The following is a 17912-nucleotide window of genomic DNA, read 5'->3' on the forward strand; positions in this document are numbered from 1 at the left end:
TTGAAGGATACAACTTGTAGGCAAGCTTAGCAGAAAGTTAATTAAATATATCTCTACCTAGCTATTTTAATTCTGCATGCAGCATATAATGTTAGACAGTTACAGTATATATATCTGCCTATACACATACCTACAACCTCTCTCTCCCCCTTCCCTCTCCCTAACTACAAACTCTCTGGTGTCTGAGGTTATCAGATTCTTCCAAGAACCCCTAACTGGTGAATTTACTACTAGTCAGATCCTTTTATAGAAAGGTGCAGTTTATTATTAATCAGGAGCCCATACATTTGCTTGATTGTATATATCTAAAACAGATTCTTATACAATGCACTTTCTCTACTAACAAATTCAGATTATCTGCTTTACTGTTCCTGGCTAGTTGCCAATGCCTACCTGTACATCTTTGCTCCTAAATTAAACAAATTTATATAATTATCTTGTTTATAAAACTTAGCAGTCAATATGGCTCTCACAGCATTTTTCCTTCAAAAAGCGGACAATCATCTCAGAAATATCCCTCTCTTAACCCCTCCCCCCAATCCATGTGTGTGTGTGCCCGCACAAACACACACACCACTCTTAACGTTCTCTGTTCCTGCAGCCCACCTGATCTCTGGGCCCACAGAGGCCTTCTGTACTGCCACCTAGCAAGTTTCGATCACTATGTTGCATCCTACATCTCATTCCTATCCCCTACTATTCTGCTGCCTCGTGAATCTGTTGTGCATGTGTGCAAACACACTCAACATACACATCCTCTGTTCCTGTAATCCACTTGATCTCTGGGCCATCAGGAATCCCTCAGTGCTGTCACATGGTCAGTTCTGATCACTATGCTGTGTCCCCGTGGTATCCTGCATCTCTCTCTGGTCCCCTGCCATTTGGTTGCATTGTGAATCTATTGCGTGTGTCTGTGCAAATGGATACAACATTCTCCCATTCTCAGTTCCTGCAGTCCACTTGATCTCTGAGCCACCTTATTTATATCCACACTGCTCATCTCTCTGTATGTCTCTCAGGTCCCTCTATTCTTCTTTGCATCTATATCTGGTCCCTTGCTGTTCTGTGCCACTCCTTCTGATTTCTTTATCTCTTCCCTGTTCTGAGACTCTTATCTGCTTCTTCTTTACTCCCATCACAGACTTTACCATTCCACAGGCTCTAATGCCATGGAGTGAAACTATAATTTTAGGTGGATACTCTGTCCAATCTATACTGTGCTGCTCTAGTTCCATTAATTCATGCGCTACATCACTAAAATCACCTTCATCCTGGCCCTTTTAGTTTGTTTCTTAATGAAGAGGATTACTTTATAGGCCATCCCATGTACCTGATATCCAGCTGCTATTCATCCACTGCACCAAGGACCAATTCCTTCTTCAGTTTCCTCTGTTCGAAACCAGGTTGTCACAGAAGAGAGACATTGGGTATTCCATGTTGGAATTGTATTGGGACTGCAACGTTTCTCATTCCTTATAAATAAAACATGGGTGCCCTCATACTACATAAAACAAACAGGATTCCTAGCTGTACCTCTGAAAAAATACAAAAACTTCTGTTGATTTCCTATCTCTCCCCTGCTACTGTTTCAATTTGTCTGCCCATCCCCCGAACTAGACATTTTATTAACTTTTGTGCCTCTCCCATTCCTCACCTGTTGTGAACTGGGCCTGCTAAGCTAATTTTCCTATCTCCTCCTCTTGGGATCATGTTCCGCCTACCACTGTGCCTCACCACAGGGGTTCCAATAGCTAGAGGACGGGACCCCTCTTTCAAATAAATCTAGGAAGGAGAGGCCAAAGGAGCCCTTAGCCATCTAGGGCAGCCATGGCGACTTAATGACTGCAGCACTTTAAATAAAAAATGCCTGTTGTATTGAACAGTTACCATCCCCTGCAGCTCTTCTTTTTACAATTTATTTTATAAGCGAAACTAACTAAAGATGCCAACCGGAGCCAATACCGTGCATGTTATTTCTCTACCACCAGGATGCTAATTATAGATTGTTTTGGAACACATTCCCAGTGGGATGAGGAGCACACGTTAACTAATTTACACCTTTTTTCCACCTCCTGTATAAACGGGTAAATGCAAGGTACTGTTTATCCTCCCTTCCTCCTTGGTTTTTTTTTTTGTTTGTTTTTTTGTCATTTCGGTCGTTTTCCTTTTTCTGGGCTAAAATGCTCAGTCAGCATCGCGGCGAAAAAGATGCAGCGCTATCCGAGAATAAGCGAGACGGAACACGGGAGGCGTCCTGGAAAAGATCCCCGAGCTGAGAGCTCTCCTGCCCGTTAGTGCAGCGCCAGAAAAGACTCAGCCGGCCTCGGATCACAGGAAAACAAAACAAATAAAACAAAAAAAAAAAAGGGCAGCAACCTCCCCTTTTCTGTCAGACACACATGCAAATAAGTCCCCCACTCGGTGCCTTTGCCTGAGTAGACTGAACGAGCCGAGCTAAAAATAGAGCGGCGGGGCACCGCGCTGCACGCGCGTGGGCGGGAGGGAGTCCCCCAGGAGGAGAGGAGGGACCCGCTCGGCGGTGGGTTTTTTTCTTTTTTTTTTTTCCCCAGCCACGCACGAGCGCGGCACAGCACAGGCTCAGCCCACAGCCCCTGTTCATTGACCTGCTTGTCACTGTCACCAGCTGCACCATGTTACCTGCACGCTCCCCTCGTTTCCTTCTCTCGCCTGCACGTCTGGGGAAGAAACTTTGAGTTGAAAAGAACAATACATTTTGGGAAAAGTGGGTGGGCGGGGGAGAAGAGTTCACTTTTCCGATTTTTTTTTTTTTTTGTCTTGGAGACAGGGGGGTTTAGCTTTGCTTTGTTGTGGTGTGTTGGTTTTTTTTTTTTCTTTTGAGGTTTTCTTTTTTTGTTTTTCCTGCACCTCAGAAGGTAACGGTTCGTGAGGGAAAGTGGCAGAAAACGCCGGGAAGGGGGGCACCCGTCGCCGCCGGTCTCCATGTGGCAAGAAGCTATGAGGAGGCGCCGTTATTTGCTTGACAGGACGGAGAATGCCGGCAGCCAGCAGCAGCAGCAGCAGAAGTCCAGAGACTGGCTCTACGAGTCCTACTACTGTATGAGCCAGCAGCACCCGCTCCTCGTCTTTCTGCTGCTGATTGTGATGGGCGCCTGCCTGGCTCTGCTGGCCGTCTTCTTTGCCTCAGGGCTGGTAAGGCTGCTTTTTCTCTCTTTCGTTTTGGTTCTTGTATTGTATTGAGAAAAAAAAAAAAGTGCACGGTGGCAAAAGCTCTGCTGTGTCTGTATCTAATTCTTGTATAAGAAATTAGTTTATGGTTTGTTTTTCTGGCAACTTCAAGTACTTCATTTTGCTGGATTCTGTTTCGTTTATACCAAAGTCTGTTTTATGATGTCCTTGTTTCTGTATTTTAAAGTAAACCCGAACCTTCAGCACTATAAATTCATTAAGCACTTTGGTTTGCTCGACTGCAGCATGTATTGGCTTTTTCCTTTAATGACGGGTATAAATTATGCTTAAACGTCTAGTTATCTAGGTCGCTAATCATGCCAGCGCACCCTTCAGCTGTAAACGAGTTGCGAAAATTCGGGCAAATGTGCACACAAGCGTTTAAAGTGCAGCTGCAACTTGCTGGTCCTGGTAACGACCTACGCTGTTTCCAGCAGGCTCGGTCACCGAAAGCCGTTTCCCCTTTTGTAAATGACTTTATTTTCGGGGGGCCTGGGGAAAGAAACACTTATTTCCTCGTCGAACTTGCTACTCTCCCCAGTTCTCTGCAATATCTTTCTGCGGGGAATAAAGCTGAACTGAGAAATAAACAAAGCCAGCAGTTGTCTTAAAGCAACGTGAAAAGATCGTTGCAGCCTTGCCCTTGAGCCGAGCAAGCTGCACCGAAGCTGTAGAGGGCAGTCACAATCTTATTCCTACGGTTCTGTGCCGGGTCATGCTCGATTTGGGAGAAGCTGCACTGTTAGCGAGGAAAGACAATGCCACAAATGCATTCTTTAATAAAGTCCATTTTTAAAGAAATGTAAACCTATCATCCACCCTGTTTTAAAAACGGTGAACTTTAGTATTTCAATCCAGTCCACTCTGCATGACGGAATTAGCCGCTACTGGCAGAAACCAGAGCCTCTGTTAAGTTTTAGATGGACAAGAGACCTTCCCAGCACGTCTTGAACCTCGACATGTTCTACCTGCTGATGGAGATGCTCTAGTGAAGGGCTGTAACTCGATCCAGTATATGGTTACAGTTGGAGCCGAGCAATACCAGTTTTTGAAATTCTGCTGAAAGTTTTAGTGCATTACTTATTTGGAACGATACTACTTTTGTAGGTCTTTAATTAAAAACTTAGGGTCTCGTTTCCTAAGTATTTTTCGCATAGACACATATTGGGGGAAAAAAAAACCCCTAAGTAAATCAGGTTCATAGTGCCTAGTAGTAAGGTTGATAGCAAACCTAAAAAAACCATTAAAGTGCTTAGGATAATAGTTTTCAGGTAATAGCACCCCACATACCCGTTCAGGTAAGTTTGAAATCCATTTCCTTTTGCATTTCAAAGCTGTTTGAGAAGAACCGTGCACTGAAGTCGAAATGTTTTTTTCTGACTTGCCCTCCAACTTTAAGCCCAAGGCACACCTATATTAACAGAAATGTTGTGTAGCACACCGTCCTCCATGGGGCACACAATGTGGACATGGAGAGGACGCATATGGCCAAAAAAAGAACTAGGAAAGCTCTGAAAACCCCACCAGTCTTTTTTCCCCCCCCACATCTTAAAACAAAAAGAGGGAGCAGAGACACAATGAACTTCTTACAATGGGCCAGTTAACTCTCTATACCAGTGCAGGAGAAAGGAGAAGTTGGTATGATGCACGCAACCAGCACTTGTCCACTGATATTTCACATGCTGTAGCAAGAAATTCATGATTACACATGCTCTTAGAAAGTTCCTATATGTTTAATTGCCACTGCGGGTGGCTCTTGTTGCTGGAGATGCTAGGAGCAGGACCCAGGTGCTGGTATGTAGCTGAGCATCAGGTTTTAGGGACTTTTCTGTGGTACATCTGATCAGATCTGAAGGCACATTGGTTTGGAAACACTGCTCTTGTTTATCCTGAATACCTTTATGTGTAGCTGGAAATGCATTCCAAACTACATTTATGAGAAATTTAATTAAGATCTACAGTGAGGTGCTTATCTTAAGCAGTTGAACCCAGTAGGTGGAGATATGTGCAGTAAACAGGGAGACAGAGAGAGAGTTCCTCTTAACCCACCTTGAGGACTAGAGCAGAATTAGTGATGTTAGAAAAACATTTAGGAATGAGACCTCACCTTGCTGTGGGAGTTGGCAAGGGGCAACTGAAAGACTAATTTAAAAATCTTAATTAAATATTTCACATGGTCAGAGTCAGTTTTTGGGAGGGGTGGTGTAACCTGTGTGACGAGCTAGAATCTCCTCCTGATGTGGCAGCTGGTCCAGAGCCATGGTCCTTTTTCTCCTAGGGCTCGTGGGTCAGAAGGATTGCTGCCAATCCCACGTCTGCTGTCTCCACCCCCATCTGGGGGGGGGGGGGTGAAGAAGAGTTGTTGCCAATTATCTCCCCTTCCCCTGCAGTCAAAGTGCTTGTGCTGTCCCTGCTGCCAGGAAAGCAATGGGGGGGGGGGGTCCTGACATATCTAAACACCGCCACCGGCCCCTTTCTCTCATGCAGTACACTGTTTGAACAGCACAGAAGATAGGCATTGGCAGCAGGAAGCAATGTTCAGGCTCCCAGATGCGCTGAGCCGAGCGCACTCTTAACGTGCAGTTGGACGTGGGTAAAATAGGCGCTAATCAATCCCCTAATGCAATAAGGGGATTAGCACCTATTCAACGCACGTCTAATGTGGAGTGAATGTAATAGCGCTCTTCACATGCAAATGCATGTGAATGAGGCTATTAGGCATTCACTCCCGATGCAAAAAGAAAAATGTGTGTCTCCGCAGGCGTTAATAGATGTACGCATCAAAAAAAAAGAATTAAAAAAAAAAAAAATTTGACGATCGGGCCCATCACAGAAACCAACGCCAGCGGTGTTGGTTTCTGTGACTGCCATACACCACAGTTAAAGCAAAACTGACGTTCACATTTGTAACGAACAGGTTTAGCATCAGGATACTGAACTTTAACTACATGGTGGCAGTCTGGGGCAGGACACCATTTTAACAGTCGATTGCACTCTACAAAAATATTGGTTATTAAATGCTTATACTTTAACTTAACTTTTGAATCATTAATCGCGCAGCCGACCCAGCTCGTCCTCTGCCTCCTCCGTGCGGCGTGCTTCACGGCGCGGCGGGATCCAATCCCTCCCTGGCAGTCCGAGCAGCGGACAAACTTCATCCAGTCCCGATGCGCTGGGGCACTGCAGGAGGAGAGTTCAGTCTATCCCTCCGCCTCTTCTTCCCGAGCTGGGGGGGGGGGGTGGGAATCAGGTGCTGCTGCAGCTCCCCTTCAGCTTCAGCGAGTGAGCGCACACCCCCACCCGTCCGGCCGTCTGTGCGGGACACTTGCCGGGTTTATCGGCGGCAGTTTTCGTGACCGGTGTACGGCAGTCATGAAACCGTCTTGGTTCGTGATAGCAAGGATGCGCTAGGGCCCCTAGCGCATCCTTGCTAATGCGACCCCCTAATTTAAATATTGCATGGCATCCCATGTCTCCCTTTGGGGCGCCATGCGTGCGTTAAGAAAGCGGGCGCTGACTGTTCAGCGCCCGCTTTCTACACGCCTTTATTGCATCGGCCCAGTGTGGCTCTAATTTTTCTCAAGGCTGGACCAGGGCAGGAAGGTAAAAGTGGGAAGGGGAAGATAGAAGGTGCTAAAGGGAGCAGGAATGAAAGGTAAAGTGAGGCGGGTAGAATGGAAGATGAGGGTGGCACCCAGAGCTGGATAGCAAGAGCAAGGCAGCAGGTGGTGGCATGAATGAAGCTGGTAGTTTTCTCTGGGACGGGGTGCCGCTTTCAGTTTTCATACAGGGTGCCACTTCGTCTAGAGCTGGCCCCTACTCATGGCAGGAGATGAGAAAACATCTAACTCTGCAGGCAAAATTGTTGGATGACTTCCCTTATTTTCCTTGCATAAGTAGCTCAGTTCACAGGAGATAAGATTTAGCAAAGTGAGAAACATTAATCACTTTGCAGAAGGTGGCAGGATGGATGCGGTAGCCTATTAAGCCACAATGGTTTTTGGTATGATGGGGGATGGGCAGGGGAAGAAGAAAGAGGACAGGCAGAGGTTGCTATACTCTAGTTTACTACTGGTTGTTTGTATTTTATTTTATACATTAAAAACTTACAAATATGAAATTGCAGACCTGCTACCTATCATTAAAACAGCCACAATACTTGAAATCTGGAGGGTGGCCAATATAATGCCAATTTTTTAAAAAGAGCTGCAGGAATGATCTGGGAAACCATAGATCAGTGAGCATGAAGACAGTGCCAGGCAAATTGGTAAAAGCTATTGTTAAAAACAAAATTACTGGCCATGCGGTCAATCCTTTCCTACTCAAACTCATATCAGAAGCTTGGGTGTTATTTTAGATAATACCCTTTCTTTTCGTCCACAGCTCAAGCAAGTTATTTCACAAGGTTTTTACAGGTTACGTAAAAAACCTCAAAAAGCTATTGCATCCTCCTGAATTCCATACAGTCCTTCAAGCCTCTATTTTTCCCATCCTTGACTACTGTAACAGTTTATATACAGGTATTCCCCAAACTCATCTTCGTTCTCTTCAGTTTTTGTTGAACTCTGCTGCGCGGCTCCTTGCTGACGTAAAACGATTTGAACACATCACTCTGATTTTAATTGAATTGCATTGGCTCTCAGTTAATGAACGCATTAAATAGAAACTTGGTATGCTTGTTTAAAAAACTTCTCAATGACCAAACCTGTCATTGGGCCAGTGCAGTTCTCAAATGTTATCGACCCACCAGACTATTGCGTTCCTTACAGCAAGGCCTTTAGGAAATTCCTTCACCGAAACAGGCTAGGCTTCATATTACTCACAAATGTGCCTTTTCCATTGCTGCACCAACTTTATGGAAATATTTTCCAATACATATTAGGCAATGTGACTCACTTAAGATGTTCAGAAAACAGATTAAAATGTTTTTATTTAATCTGGCCTATTGTTAATTTTGCTAATCTCTCTGCTTACTCACTCTGACTTTATTTTATTTTTATTAAGTCAATTCTGTTTTTAGTGTTTATAAGTTTTTACTCTAATTGTTTTATCTTTTTTATTTTTTAATACTGTACTTGTCTAGTTTTTATTATATTATGTATGTTTATTTTGTTCACTGCCTAAGCTTTTTAGTGTTAGGCGGTTTATACATCTAAATAAATGTAAATATAAATACAGACTGATGGGGCACAGCCACATGGATTCAGCAAAAGGAAATCTTGTTTTACCAAACTACTAAATTTTTTTGAAGGTGTTAATAAAGATATGGATAACAGTGAGCTGATCAATATAATGTATACTATTTTCAAAAGACATTTGACAAAGTCCCTTATAAGATATTCCTCAGCAAATTAAAAAGTCATGGGACAGAAGGTGATGACCTGGATAGTTAACTGGTTAAAAGGCAGGAAATGGGGTAGGATTAAATCAGTTTCATAGTGGAGAACCTTGGGGATCAGTAAATAATTTTGGAAAAGAGATTAACAAGTGAGCTGATCAAAGTTGTTCAAACACAGCAAACTGTTAGGAATTACAGAAGGACCTTGCATGACTTGGGATATTGGGTATCAAAATGGCAGATGAAATTTAATGTGGACAAGTGCAAAGTGATGCACGTAAGGAAAAATAATTCTAAGTATAGGTTCACAATGCTGGTTTCTATGTTAGGAGTCAGCAGGAAAAGGATCTTGGAGTCCTTGTGGACAATATGTTGAAATTCTCAACTCAGTGTGCAGCTGTGGTCAAAAAAGCAAGTAGAATGTTAGGAATGATTTAGAAAGGACTGGAGAATATCATAATACATCTATCCATCCATGGTGCGACTGCACCTTGAGTATTGTGTGCACTGCTGATTGCTCCATCACAAAAAGACAGTGGAACTAGAAAAGGTACGGAGAAGAGCATAAAAAATGATAAAAGGGATAGATCAGCCCTCCCCCCCCTTATGAAGAAAGATTAAATAGGTTACGGCTCTTCAGCTTGGAGGTGATTGAAAGGGGAGATGATAAAAGATGTTTAAAATTGTGAGTGGCTTGCAGCAAGTAAATAGGGAATGGTTATTTACTCTTTCAAATAGACTAGGGCAAGGGTGAGCAAACCTTTTGTGCAATGGCTCCCCTACCCCTCTCCTTTTCTATTCTTGCAATTGGTTGAGCCCCCTCCTCAAACTGAATTACTATATATATATATACACACACACACACACGAAGGGTATCCTAGATTCCTGACCTAGTGTCAAAATCTCTTAACAAGCAATTGAATTGCTTGTCGTAGTAGGCAATCACACGGCCAGTCAGCAGCACAAAGATCCAGTTTGGATGCTCTTCAAGTTGCTGAAAGAAGCAAAACTGATGAACAGAGTCATAGAGAGGCACACGTCACACCATACCACATCCAGACAGGCATACACCATACTCAGAGAGACAGGCACAAACACACCAATCACACTGAGATTACATCAAACAAAGAGACAGGCAGATTACACCCAGGTAGAGGCCAAGAGACAAACAAAGAAACACCAAACTAGGACACAGAGAGACACACCCTACCCTCAGATACAGAGAGATGGTAATGTCACACCAATCCACATCAACACCCCACAACCAGAGAAACACATACACACATCACACCCACATAAATCACAACAAACAGAGAGATACAGGCAGTCAAGGCCAAAGAGAGAGAGAGACACCACACCCCAAAGAACAGCCAGACACATCACATTACCTTTTTCAGAGATATACACACATATCATAACAGACAGACTGAAGTCATACCACACTCAGAGAGACAAAGATCCAGACACCTCACATCCAGAGAGGCAGTCACACAATACCACACCCAGACAGTTACAGCATACCACAATCAGACAGAGAAACATAGACACCCCTTAACCTGAGACACACATTCCACATCTACACACATCACATTCAGACACACAGAAAGACAGGTATCATACCACAATGCAGACACAGAGACAGACATCCCACATGAAGAAAGGCCAAAGAGACACACCACACCACCATACACAGAGAGAAAAACAAATCACACAGCATTACATATACACATACTCTCTCGCTCTCTCTTTCTCACCCCCTCTGCCCATGACAGACTGAGTAGGGAGGAAACATTCATAGCAGCATGTTTTTCCTGTTGCTCAGAACTTGCATGAAACAAAGCAAGAGAACCAAGAAAATAAAAATAAATAAAATAAAAGGACTGGCCAAATATGCAGATATGCCTTCAGCTTTCCTCTTCTCCACCTTCTTCTTGAAAACGCTCTGGCCTCTTCCCCCACTGTCGCACTGATCCCCCTCAAGCTTGCTTCTCTCAGCACTGAGAGTCACTCTGGGGCTTGATTCCTCTTAAGGCTTCCAAGCTTAGCTGAGGCTCAGGACAGCCACCTGACACAGCCAGTTTAAGACTTAAGTTTCCCCTTCTCAACCTCTCTGAGACACTGTGGCCCCCAACCCCACTAACACTGATCCCCTCAAGCTTGCCTCTCTCAGTATGGAGTCTTAGATGAGACACTCAGGGGCCGATGCAGTAAGATGCGCACTGAAAATGAGCTCTCATACTGAGCACCCATTTTCCTAATGCACGCTCAGCCACATTCCCCGGGCACCCAATGCAGTATTTAAATGAAAGACTGCATAAAAATGGGCAGGCTAAGGGAGAATTGTGTGTCCTTAGTACTAAATTGCAATGGGAACGCAATACAAGCATCCATTTTTCTCCCCCCCATCTTCTTCAGGACGATTTTTTTTTTTTTTTATCAACCAATATGCATTTATTTTCCGCTACTGCAGGCAGTAAATAAAACCATCACAATGATACTAAGTAGGAGGACACACTCATCGTAACACAGAGGACTGTATTTTTTAAAATTTCTCATGAGCCCTTGACTAGCAAATTGACTTTACACCACCTCCGGGGCTGGAGTTAAATTGGCCATGTTAAAAAGTGTGTGTTGGGCACCCAGCATGTTCCTGCATCGGGGGTAATAGCTGCTAATAGCTTCATCTAACATGGAATTTACACGTGAGGGGCGCTATTGGCTATGCATTTGTTAGGGCACACGTTTTGGGCATGCTAATCTCCTTACTGCATCGGGTGCTAGTGTAGCGCGCCCAACTGTGTGAAAACCCATGTGCTAGGCTGGGTGCAATTTATTGCATCAGCCCCACAGTCAAGGCACACTGGGGATTCAGTCCCTTTTAAGACTCTTACCCTGGTATGAGGTCAATGGAGCTGCCTGACACAGTTCCACAGTCCCAGGAGTTTCTCCAGTATGTGCTGAACAAGAACTGGAATTATTTCTGACTCATGCCCCCTCCTCCCCCTCCCTGTCTTTGACTAAGAGGAAACTGTAAGGCTCTGGAAGTTCCTCTTTTGAAGCAGTTTTTTCCTTCTGGGAGCCAGCTCAGAGCAGCAGCTTAATGATATTTAGCCTGCAAGAGCCGGTGCCCCAGTGGAGAGCGCACCTTCCTGTTTACACACTTTTAGATTAGGGGACACTCCATGAAATTAACAGGAAGCAGATCTAAAATAAAACCGGAGAAAGTATTTTTTCATCAAGCTGTAGATTTGTTGTCAGAGGATGTAGTCAAGGCATAACATAGCTAGTTTAAAAAGGGGTTAGAACAAGTTCTAGAAAAAAGTCCATAACGTATTATTAGCCAGGCAGATTTAGGAAAGTTACTGCTAATCCCTGGTCACAAGTACTCTGGATTGGCCGGGTACTTGTATCCAGGATTAGCCACTGTTAAGAGACAGGATGCTGGGCTTGATGGACCTTTGATCTGAAACTGCACAGGATATCTTATGTTCTAACATATCAAAAATCTTAGACGTTGGCCTGCGAGGTCATTAATTCTTTATTACTGTTGATCTTCCTAGGTCGTTAAAGGGTAACTATATTGATTGATTAGCCTTACAATAAGATAGTGTTTTCCAACATTTTTGTTTTGTGGCACACCTGGCACAAGGTTCACTTTGTTGTGGCACATAAATCACTTCCCATCATCACTTTCTCTTTTCTTCCCTCTCCGCAACCCACTGGCATCATCAACCTACCCTTTCCTCATACCCCTTGGTACAATCACATTTCTCTTCTCTTCTCTCATCTTCCAGCCCCCTGGAATCATCACTTTCTTCCTTTCCTCTTCCCCACCCCCCCAGCATCATCATCTTCCCTCTCTCACCATCTCTTCCCTATCATCTTCTTTTACCCCACCCCCCGTCATTATCACCTTCCCTCCCTCCACCATCCCCTGACATCATCACCACCTTCTTTCTCTCTCCATCTGTTCTCCTCACTTTATCACCTTCCCTTTCCCTCAACCCCTCTCCATCACTCCCTGACATCATCCCCTCCTTCTCCCTCCCTTCCTTCTGCACCTCTCCCACCATCATCATCATCATGCTTTCCCCTCTATCCCTCTCCCCTACCCTCTGGCGGCATCATCATCACCACCTTTTCTTTCTCCCACCCCCTGGTATCATCCCCTTCCAGCTCCCTCCATCCCTCTCCCCCACCACCTGGCATCATCACCTTCTATTTCCCTCTCCCTCAGCCCCTGGCATCATCATCACCTTCCCTCTCCTTCCACCCCCACCCCTCCATCATCATCACCTTCCTACTCCACCCACTGCTTCCTCCCCACTTGCATCATCATTACCATCTCCTCTCCACCTCCTCACTCCTGGTAACATCATCGTCACCACCTTTCTCTTCCTTTCTACCCTTCTTCCTCACCTCCTGGCATTATCACCTTCTCTCCCTCCATCTCTTCTTCTCAACCTAGCATCATCATTAACTTCCCTTTCCCTTTCCCTATACCCCTCTCCCTCACCCCCTGGCATTATCATCAACTTCCCTCTGCCTCCACCCACTGACATCTCCTTCCCTCTCTCTCTCTCTATCCCTCAGCCCCTGGCATTATTTTCCCTCTCTCTCCACCCCTGGCATCATCACTTTCTCTTCCTTCTCCCTTCACCCCCATGCCAATCACCTTCTCTTCCCTTCCACCCCCTCCCTCACTTCCTGGCATTATCTTCCTTCTCCCTCTCTCATCTCCTTTCCCCCACCAACATAATCATCATTATAATCTTCCATCTCCCTCAGCCCCTTTCATCACCTTCTTTTCCCTTTTTCTCCACCCCTTGGCATTGCCTTCCCTCAACCTCAGTCCCTGGCATCATCATCATCATCATCATTACTTTCCCTCTATCTCTCCTTCCCATCCCTATGGAGCATCATCACCTTCCCTTCACTTTCCCCCATACCCAGTGACGCATTCAGCTTTCCTTTCCTCACCTCAACCCCAATCCTTGTACAGAACAAATCAGTGAGCAGGTGCACCAAGTGCTGCTTCTTCCTCCTTTCCAGCTTCCCTCTGCAGTCTTAACTGCAGAGGGACAAGAGGGTTTCATGCAGTTTCTGTTGCAGAGGAGAGCCAGCAGAGGGGAAAGCAGGAGCAGCTGCTAAGTGCTGCTCTCTGGCACGCCCTGCTGGTGGGAAGACATCCTGTAGACCAGGAGGCAGTTAATGAGACTGCAGCCATGGCACACCGGTTGGGAAACGCTGCAATAAGCAATTTAAAATGTATTCCAAATAAATAATGTTGAGGTAGTACTTTAATTATGTTATCTAGTTTAATTATATGCTACAGTAATGCATACAGTATTACAATATATACACACACAAATACTGCTTATAGTAATAACAATTTATTTTTGTGTGGGCACAGAGGTACTTTCAATTTGAGTCACACCCAATACTTTCATAAAATATACGTTCTTGATTTCAATATAATAATTACATGCATTTCATTTCTTGTGAACATGACTCTTGGTGGCTGTGGAATCAACATGGGGAGTTGTAACTAGTTCCTCTGCAGTCTTTGCTCAGGATAATTCCACAAAATAGTGTGTTTCACTTTTGTTGCACATCAGGTGTGCACCTAAATGCTGACTTAGTCTAGGGCCGGTGCAAACCACTCTGCAAATCATAAAGTTAGATGGGGTAGCATCACACAGTTCAGCGGGTTGGTGTAACCCAGACTGCCAATGGAATAATGTCAGGGTTTCTAGGGTCTGGGAAAGTCACCCAGAGAGTGGCATGGGGCTGCAAGACAGGACTCGGGGCAAGACAAGGGCTGGTCTTCTGCCTAACCAGCCCCCTCCCTTGCAGGCTGACCCCTTGGGTTTTGGGGCCAGTAGGTCTGTGCGCTGGCAGTACATTATGGTGAGTCCTTACAGGCTGGAACTAGACTAGGCAAGGCATGGACAAGGCAAGGTTGAGCTGGACCCTGGGCGGGACCTGGAAAAGACACCGACTGAGGTAAGGTAAGGACAGGACTCTGGTATAGGCAGGAGTAGAGAGGATATTGGAACAGACAGGACTGGCAGGGCACAACAAGATTAAACAAGGACAAGACCAAATAAGGCATACTAGGGCAGGAGTTAGACAAGGCAGACAGGGATATCACTGAACAAAGAACATAGAAGCCCGAAAGCAATAAGGCAGGAGGCCCGTAGGCCGCTAGGCAATAGGAAGGCCTGGAGAGGCCACAAGGCAAAGTACTAGACAGAGTAGGACTCAAGGCAGGCCAAGAAGCAAGAAGGCCGGAAGGCCACAAAACAAGACAAGACAAGGCAAGGCACAGAGCAAGAAGGCCGAAAGGCAGCAAGGCAAGACAAAGAACAGGGACCAGGACATGGAACCAAGAGTGACACCATGCAAAGGCAAGAATACATAGGCAGGCAGTTTTACATAGGGCTGAGATTTAGGCGTGGCACAGGCAGAGAGGGGGAACTTGGCATGGCTGGAGGCTAAGCTCACTGGAGGCTTTGCTGGTGGGGAGGCATCATTGCAGGTGGCAGCAGGGTAGGATAATGCTGCATATCAGGTTAAATCCTAACAAGTAAAAGGTACTTGCATAGGACCTAGCATATCCTTCCCACACCTGCCTTCTATTATGGGACTGGCAGGTGGACCAATGCTTCAGACATTGCTGGGTAGGTCAGTCTTGTGACATGATCTACAGGGATCCACACGATTCATACCATGAGTCTGGCTCTTGCACAATAGAGGAAGCTGCCCCTTCTCCTGGCAGTGGGAGAGGAGTGTAACATGCTGTTGACCATGGGGTGTGCACCGCAGTCTGCATCCTGTACCTCATGATTCTGGCTCTAGCACTATGTCTTATGACCTGCTTGGGCCTCCCGGCATGGCTGCTTGCATCCTGCTCCTCTGCTGCACCCTACTGCTCCAAATAATAAATCATAAGCAACTCACCAGCATCATAGGGCCAGCTCCCAGAATGTGGAGACTATTTCTGGGGTTTGAGAAGAGGGAAGACTGAACCTGGGATGAGGGACAGAGAGAGAGAGGATGGAAGAGGGAGAGGATCCAGGATGAGAAAGAGGACCTGAGACTAAAGAGAGGTCCAACGTTAAAAGCAGATGCAGGGAGAAGGAAAACTAGGGACTAAAGGAAAGAGGACCTTCGATATGGTGGAGAAAAGGAGACAGGCCTGGTGGTGGTGGACAAATGGAGGGTTAGAGAGAGAGAAGTGCTTGAGTTGAAGGGTGGTAGAAGGAATCCAGGAAGATAATTGTATGAGGAAGGGTATGAGAGTATATGTGAGAGAGAGCAAAGAAAGGAGGCATGGGGAAAGAAGAACTGGCGGGAATAGGAAGAGAAGCAGGAAGGAAGTAAAAGTATTAATTAAATCTACTATGAAGGAAAAAGACAGAAAAGAAAAAAGGATACTGGATAGAGAAAGAGAAGAAAGGAACGGTGACCAGACAATGAAAAAAAACATGTTGGGCCAAAAAATCAAACCAAAGACACATAAGGCTGCAAATTCATTGCCTGTATAGAGAATATTAATAACTCATCAGCTAAACCAGCAATTCTCAACCAGTGTGTTGCAACACACCTGTGTGTCGCGGTGTCTTGCTGCCCCAGTTGCGCTTCCCCCTCTCTCTCCTTCATCGCAGCGAGTCGCATATCTTCTTCCACTAATTCTGCTGCCGTTATGTTCGGAGAGAACAGCAGCAGTGGCACAGGCATATTTGGGGTGGGGAGAGCAAGGAGGGTGAGCAAGGAGGGTGGTCTGACCTGGGTGACAACAGGGGGAGGGGGTGACATCGGGAGTGCTTTGTAGCACCAATCAGCTGATTTTATGTACAAACTGGTGGCTCAGCTGTAGAAGAGAAAAGAAAACATGTTTTGCCTTCCTTGAGTGCATGCTTCTCATACAAGCTCTGCTGTGCTCACTGGTGCCTCTCTTGCTGTGGCCAACAATTAGAGGCACGGATTTGTGACAGGCAGGTGGGGGTTCCCACCCTCCTGCCAGCAATTAGAGGCCCCCCAGCACGGTAGCACTGTGGAATCCTGCCAGCGGGCATCTTGCACATCGCGGGCAGGAAGGAGGACCACCTTGGATAGCGGTGAGACACATGGCATTGTGACAGAGAGAAGAGGAGGGGGTGTGAGTGATGGATGGGAAGGGGAGAGGGTGGAGAGTGACTGAGAGAAAAGGGGAGGGAATGGGAGAATGAGGGGGTGAGTGACTGAGTAGGAAGGGGAGGGGTGAATGACAGAGGGAAGTGGGGGAGGGAGTCAGTGGGAGGAAGAGGGAGAGTGAGGGAAGGGGGTTTGAAGGATGAAGACGAGTAGGAGGGAAAGGAGGTGAGAGTGGGGGAAGGGGGCATGAGTGACAGAGGTGATAGGGAGGGGAAGGGGGAGTGAAGGAGAAGAAGAGTGACAATATGAGAGAGCAGAGAAACTTTCTGTGCCCTCCACTAATCCATGAGAATCTCAGGAATACTGGAAAATCAAAAGTTTTTGATTATGTATATTTTTTTAATATTTATTTATTTATTTAGATTCTTTTACTATACCGATACTCAAGATGGTGTCTTATCGTACCGGTTTACAATAGAACAGGGGGAAACCAATTAACAATTAAGTAGAAGGTAAAGTTACATTAAACAGGGAGCGAGAACATGGGAGATGGAAGACAGGAAAGATTTTTAAACACGATAACTGGAGAGTGATAAAATATGTGAAATAATATGGTTTTACTACTGATTGATTTATATTTTTTGATTGTCTTGTTTTGAGGAATAGTGATGTTCTGTGTGTATGTGTGTGAATGTGTCTGTGTGTCCCCAATCTACGATAATCTCAGTGACAGATTTGGAGAGTAGGGTATTTTTAAAATCCTTATTTATTTATTTATTTATTTACATGTTTTTATATACCGACTTTCCTCAAAAAAGAAATCAAGACGGTTAACAAAAAACGTCTATACAGATCTATAAGATCATGATGACGCAAACATTTCCATACATAATTCCATAACCAAAATAACAGTCAAATCACAACAGTAATAATATAAATCATATAATGTCTACTATCTAAAACACATTTCTAATTGGCAATCTGGAACAATACTCTGATTATAAAATTAAAATCTAAATGTAGTTATATAACTAATAATAATTAATAATTAATATATAAAATGATAAAATACAATACGGCTAAATCTTAATAACATAAAATCTTACTAAAATTAAAGCTAATAAAGTTTAAAAACTTAATAAAATAACGCTGAGTCTATATATTACAGTGGAGCGAGTCTAAGATGTTAAATAGATCAACTTGTCTCCATAAAGGCCTGTTCGAATAG

The 17912-nt window shown here is 44.8% G+C and overlaps 1 protein-coding gene across 1 annotated transcript in view; it reads left to right on the forward strand.

Moving 5' to 3' along the window:
• Positions 1–2883: 2883 nt before the first annotated feature.
• The window catches only part of ADCY2 (adenylate cyclase 2), a 1371519-nt gene continuing 1356490 nt past the window's right edge, over positions 2884–17912 (forward strand). The window contains exon 1 of the mRNA XM_029590013.1: positions 2884–3171. Coding sequence (XP_029445873.1) covers positions 2962–3171 — 210 coding nt within the window. The 5' untranslated portion in view covers positions 2884–2961. The remainder of the gene's footprint in view (positions 3172–17912) is intronic.

Source organism: Rhinatrema bivittatum, chromosome 2 (assembly GCF_901001135.1).
Source record: "Rhinatrema bivittatum chromosome 2, aRhiBiv1.1, whole genome shotgun sequence".
Lineage (NCBI taxonomy): Eukaryota > Metazoa > Chordata > Amphibia > Gymnophiona > Rhinatrematidae > Rhinatrema > Rhinatrema bivittatum.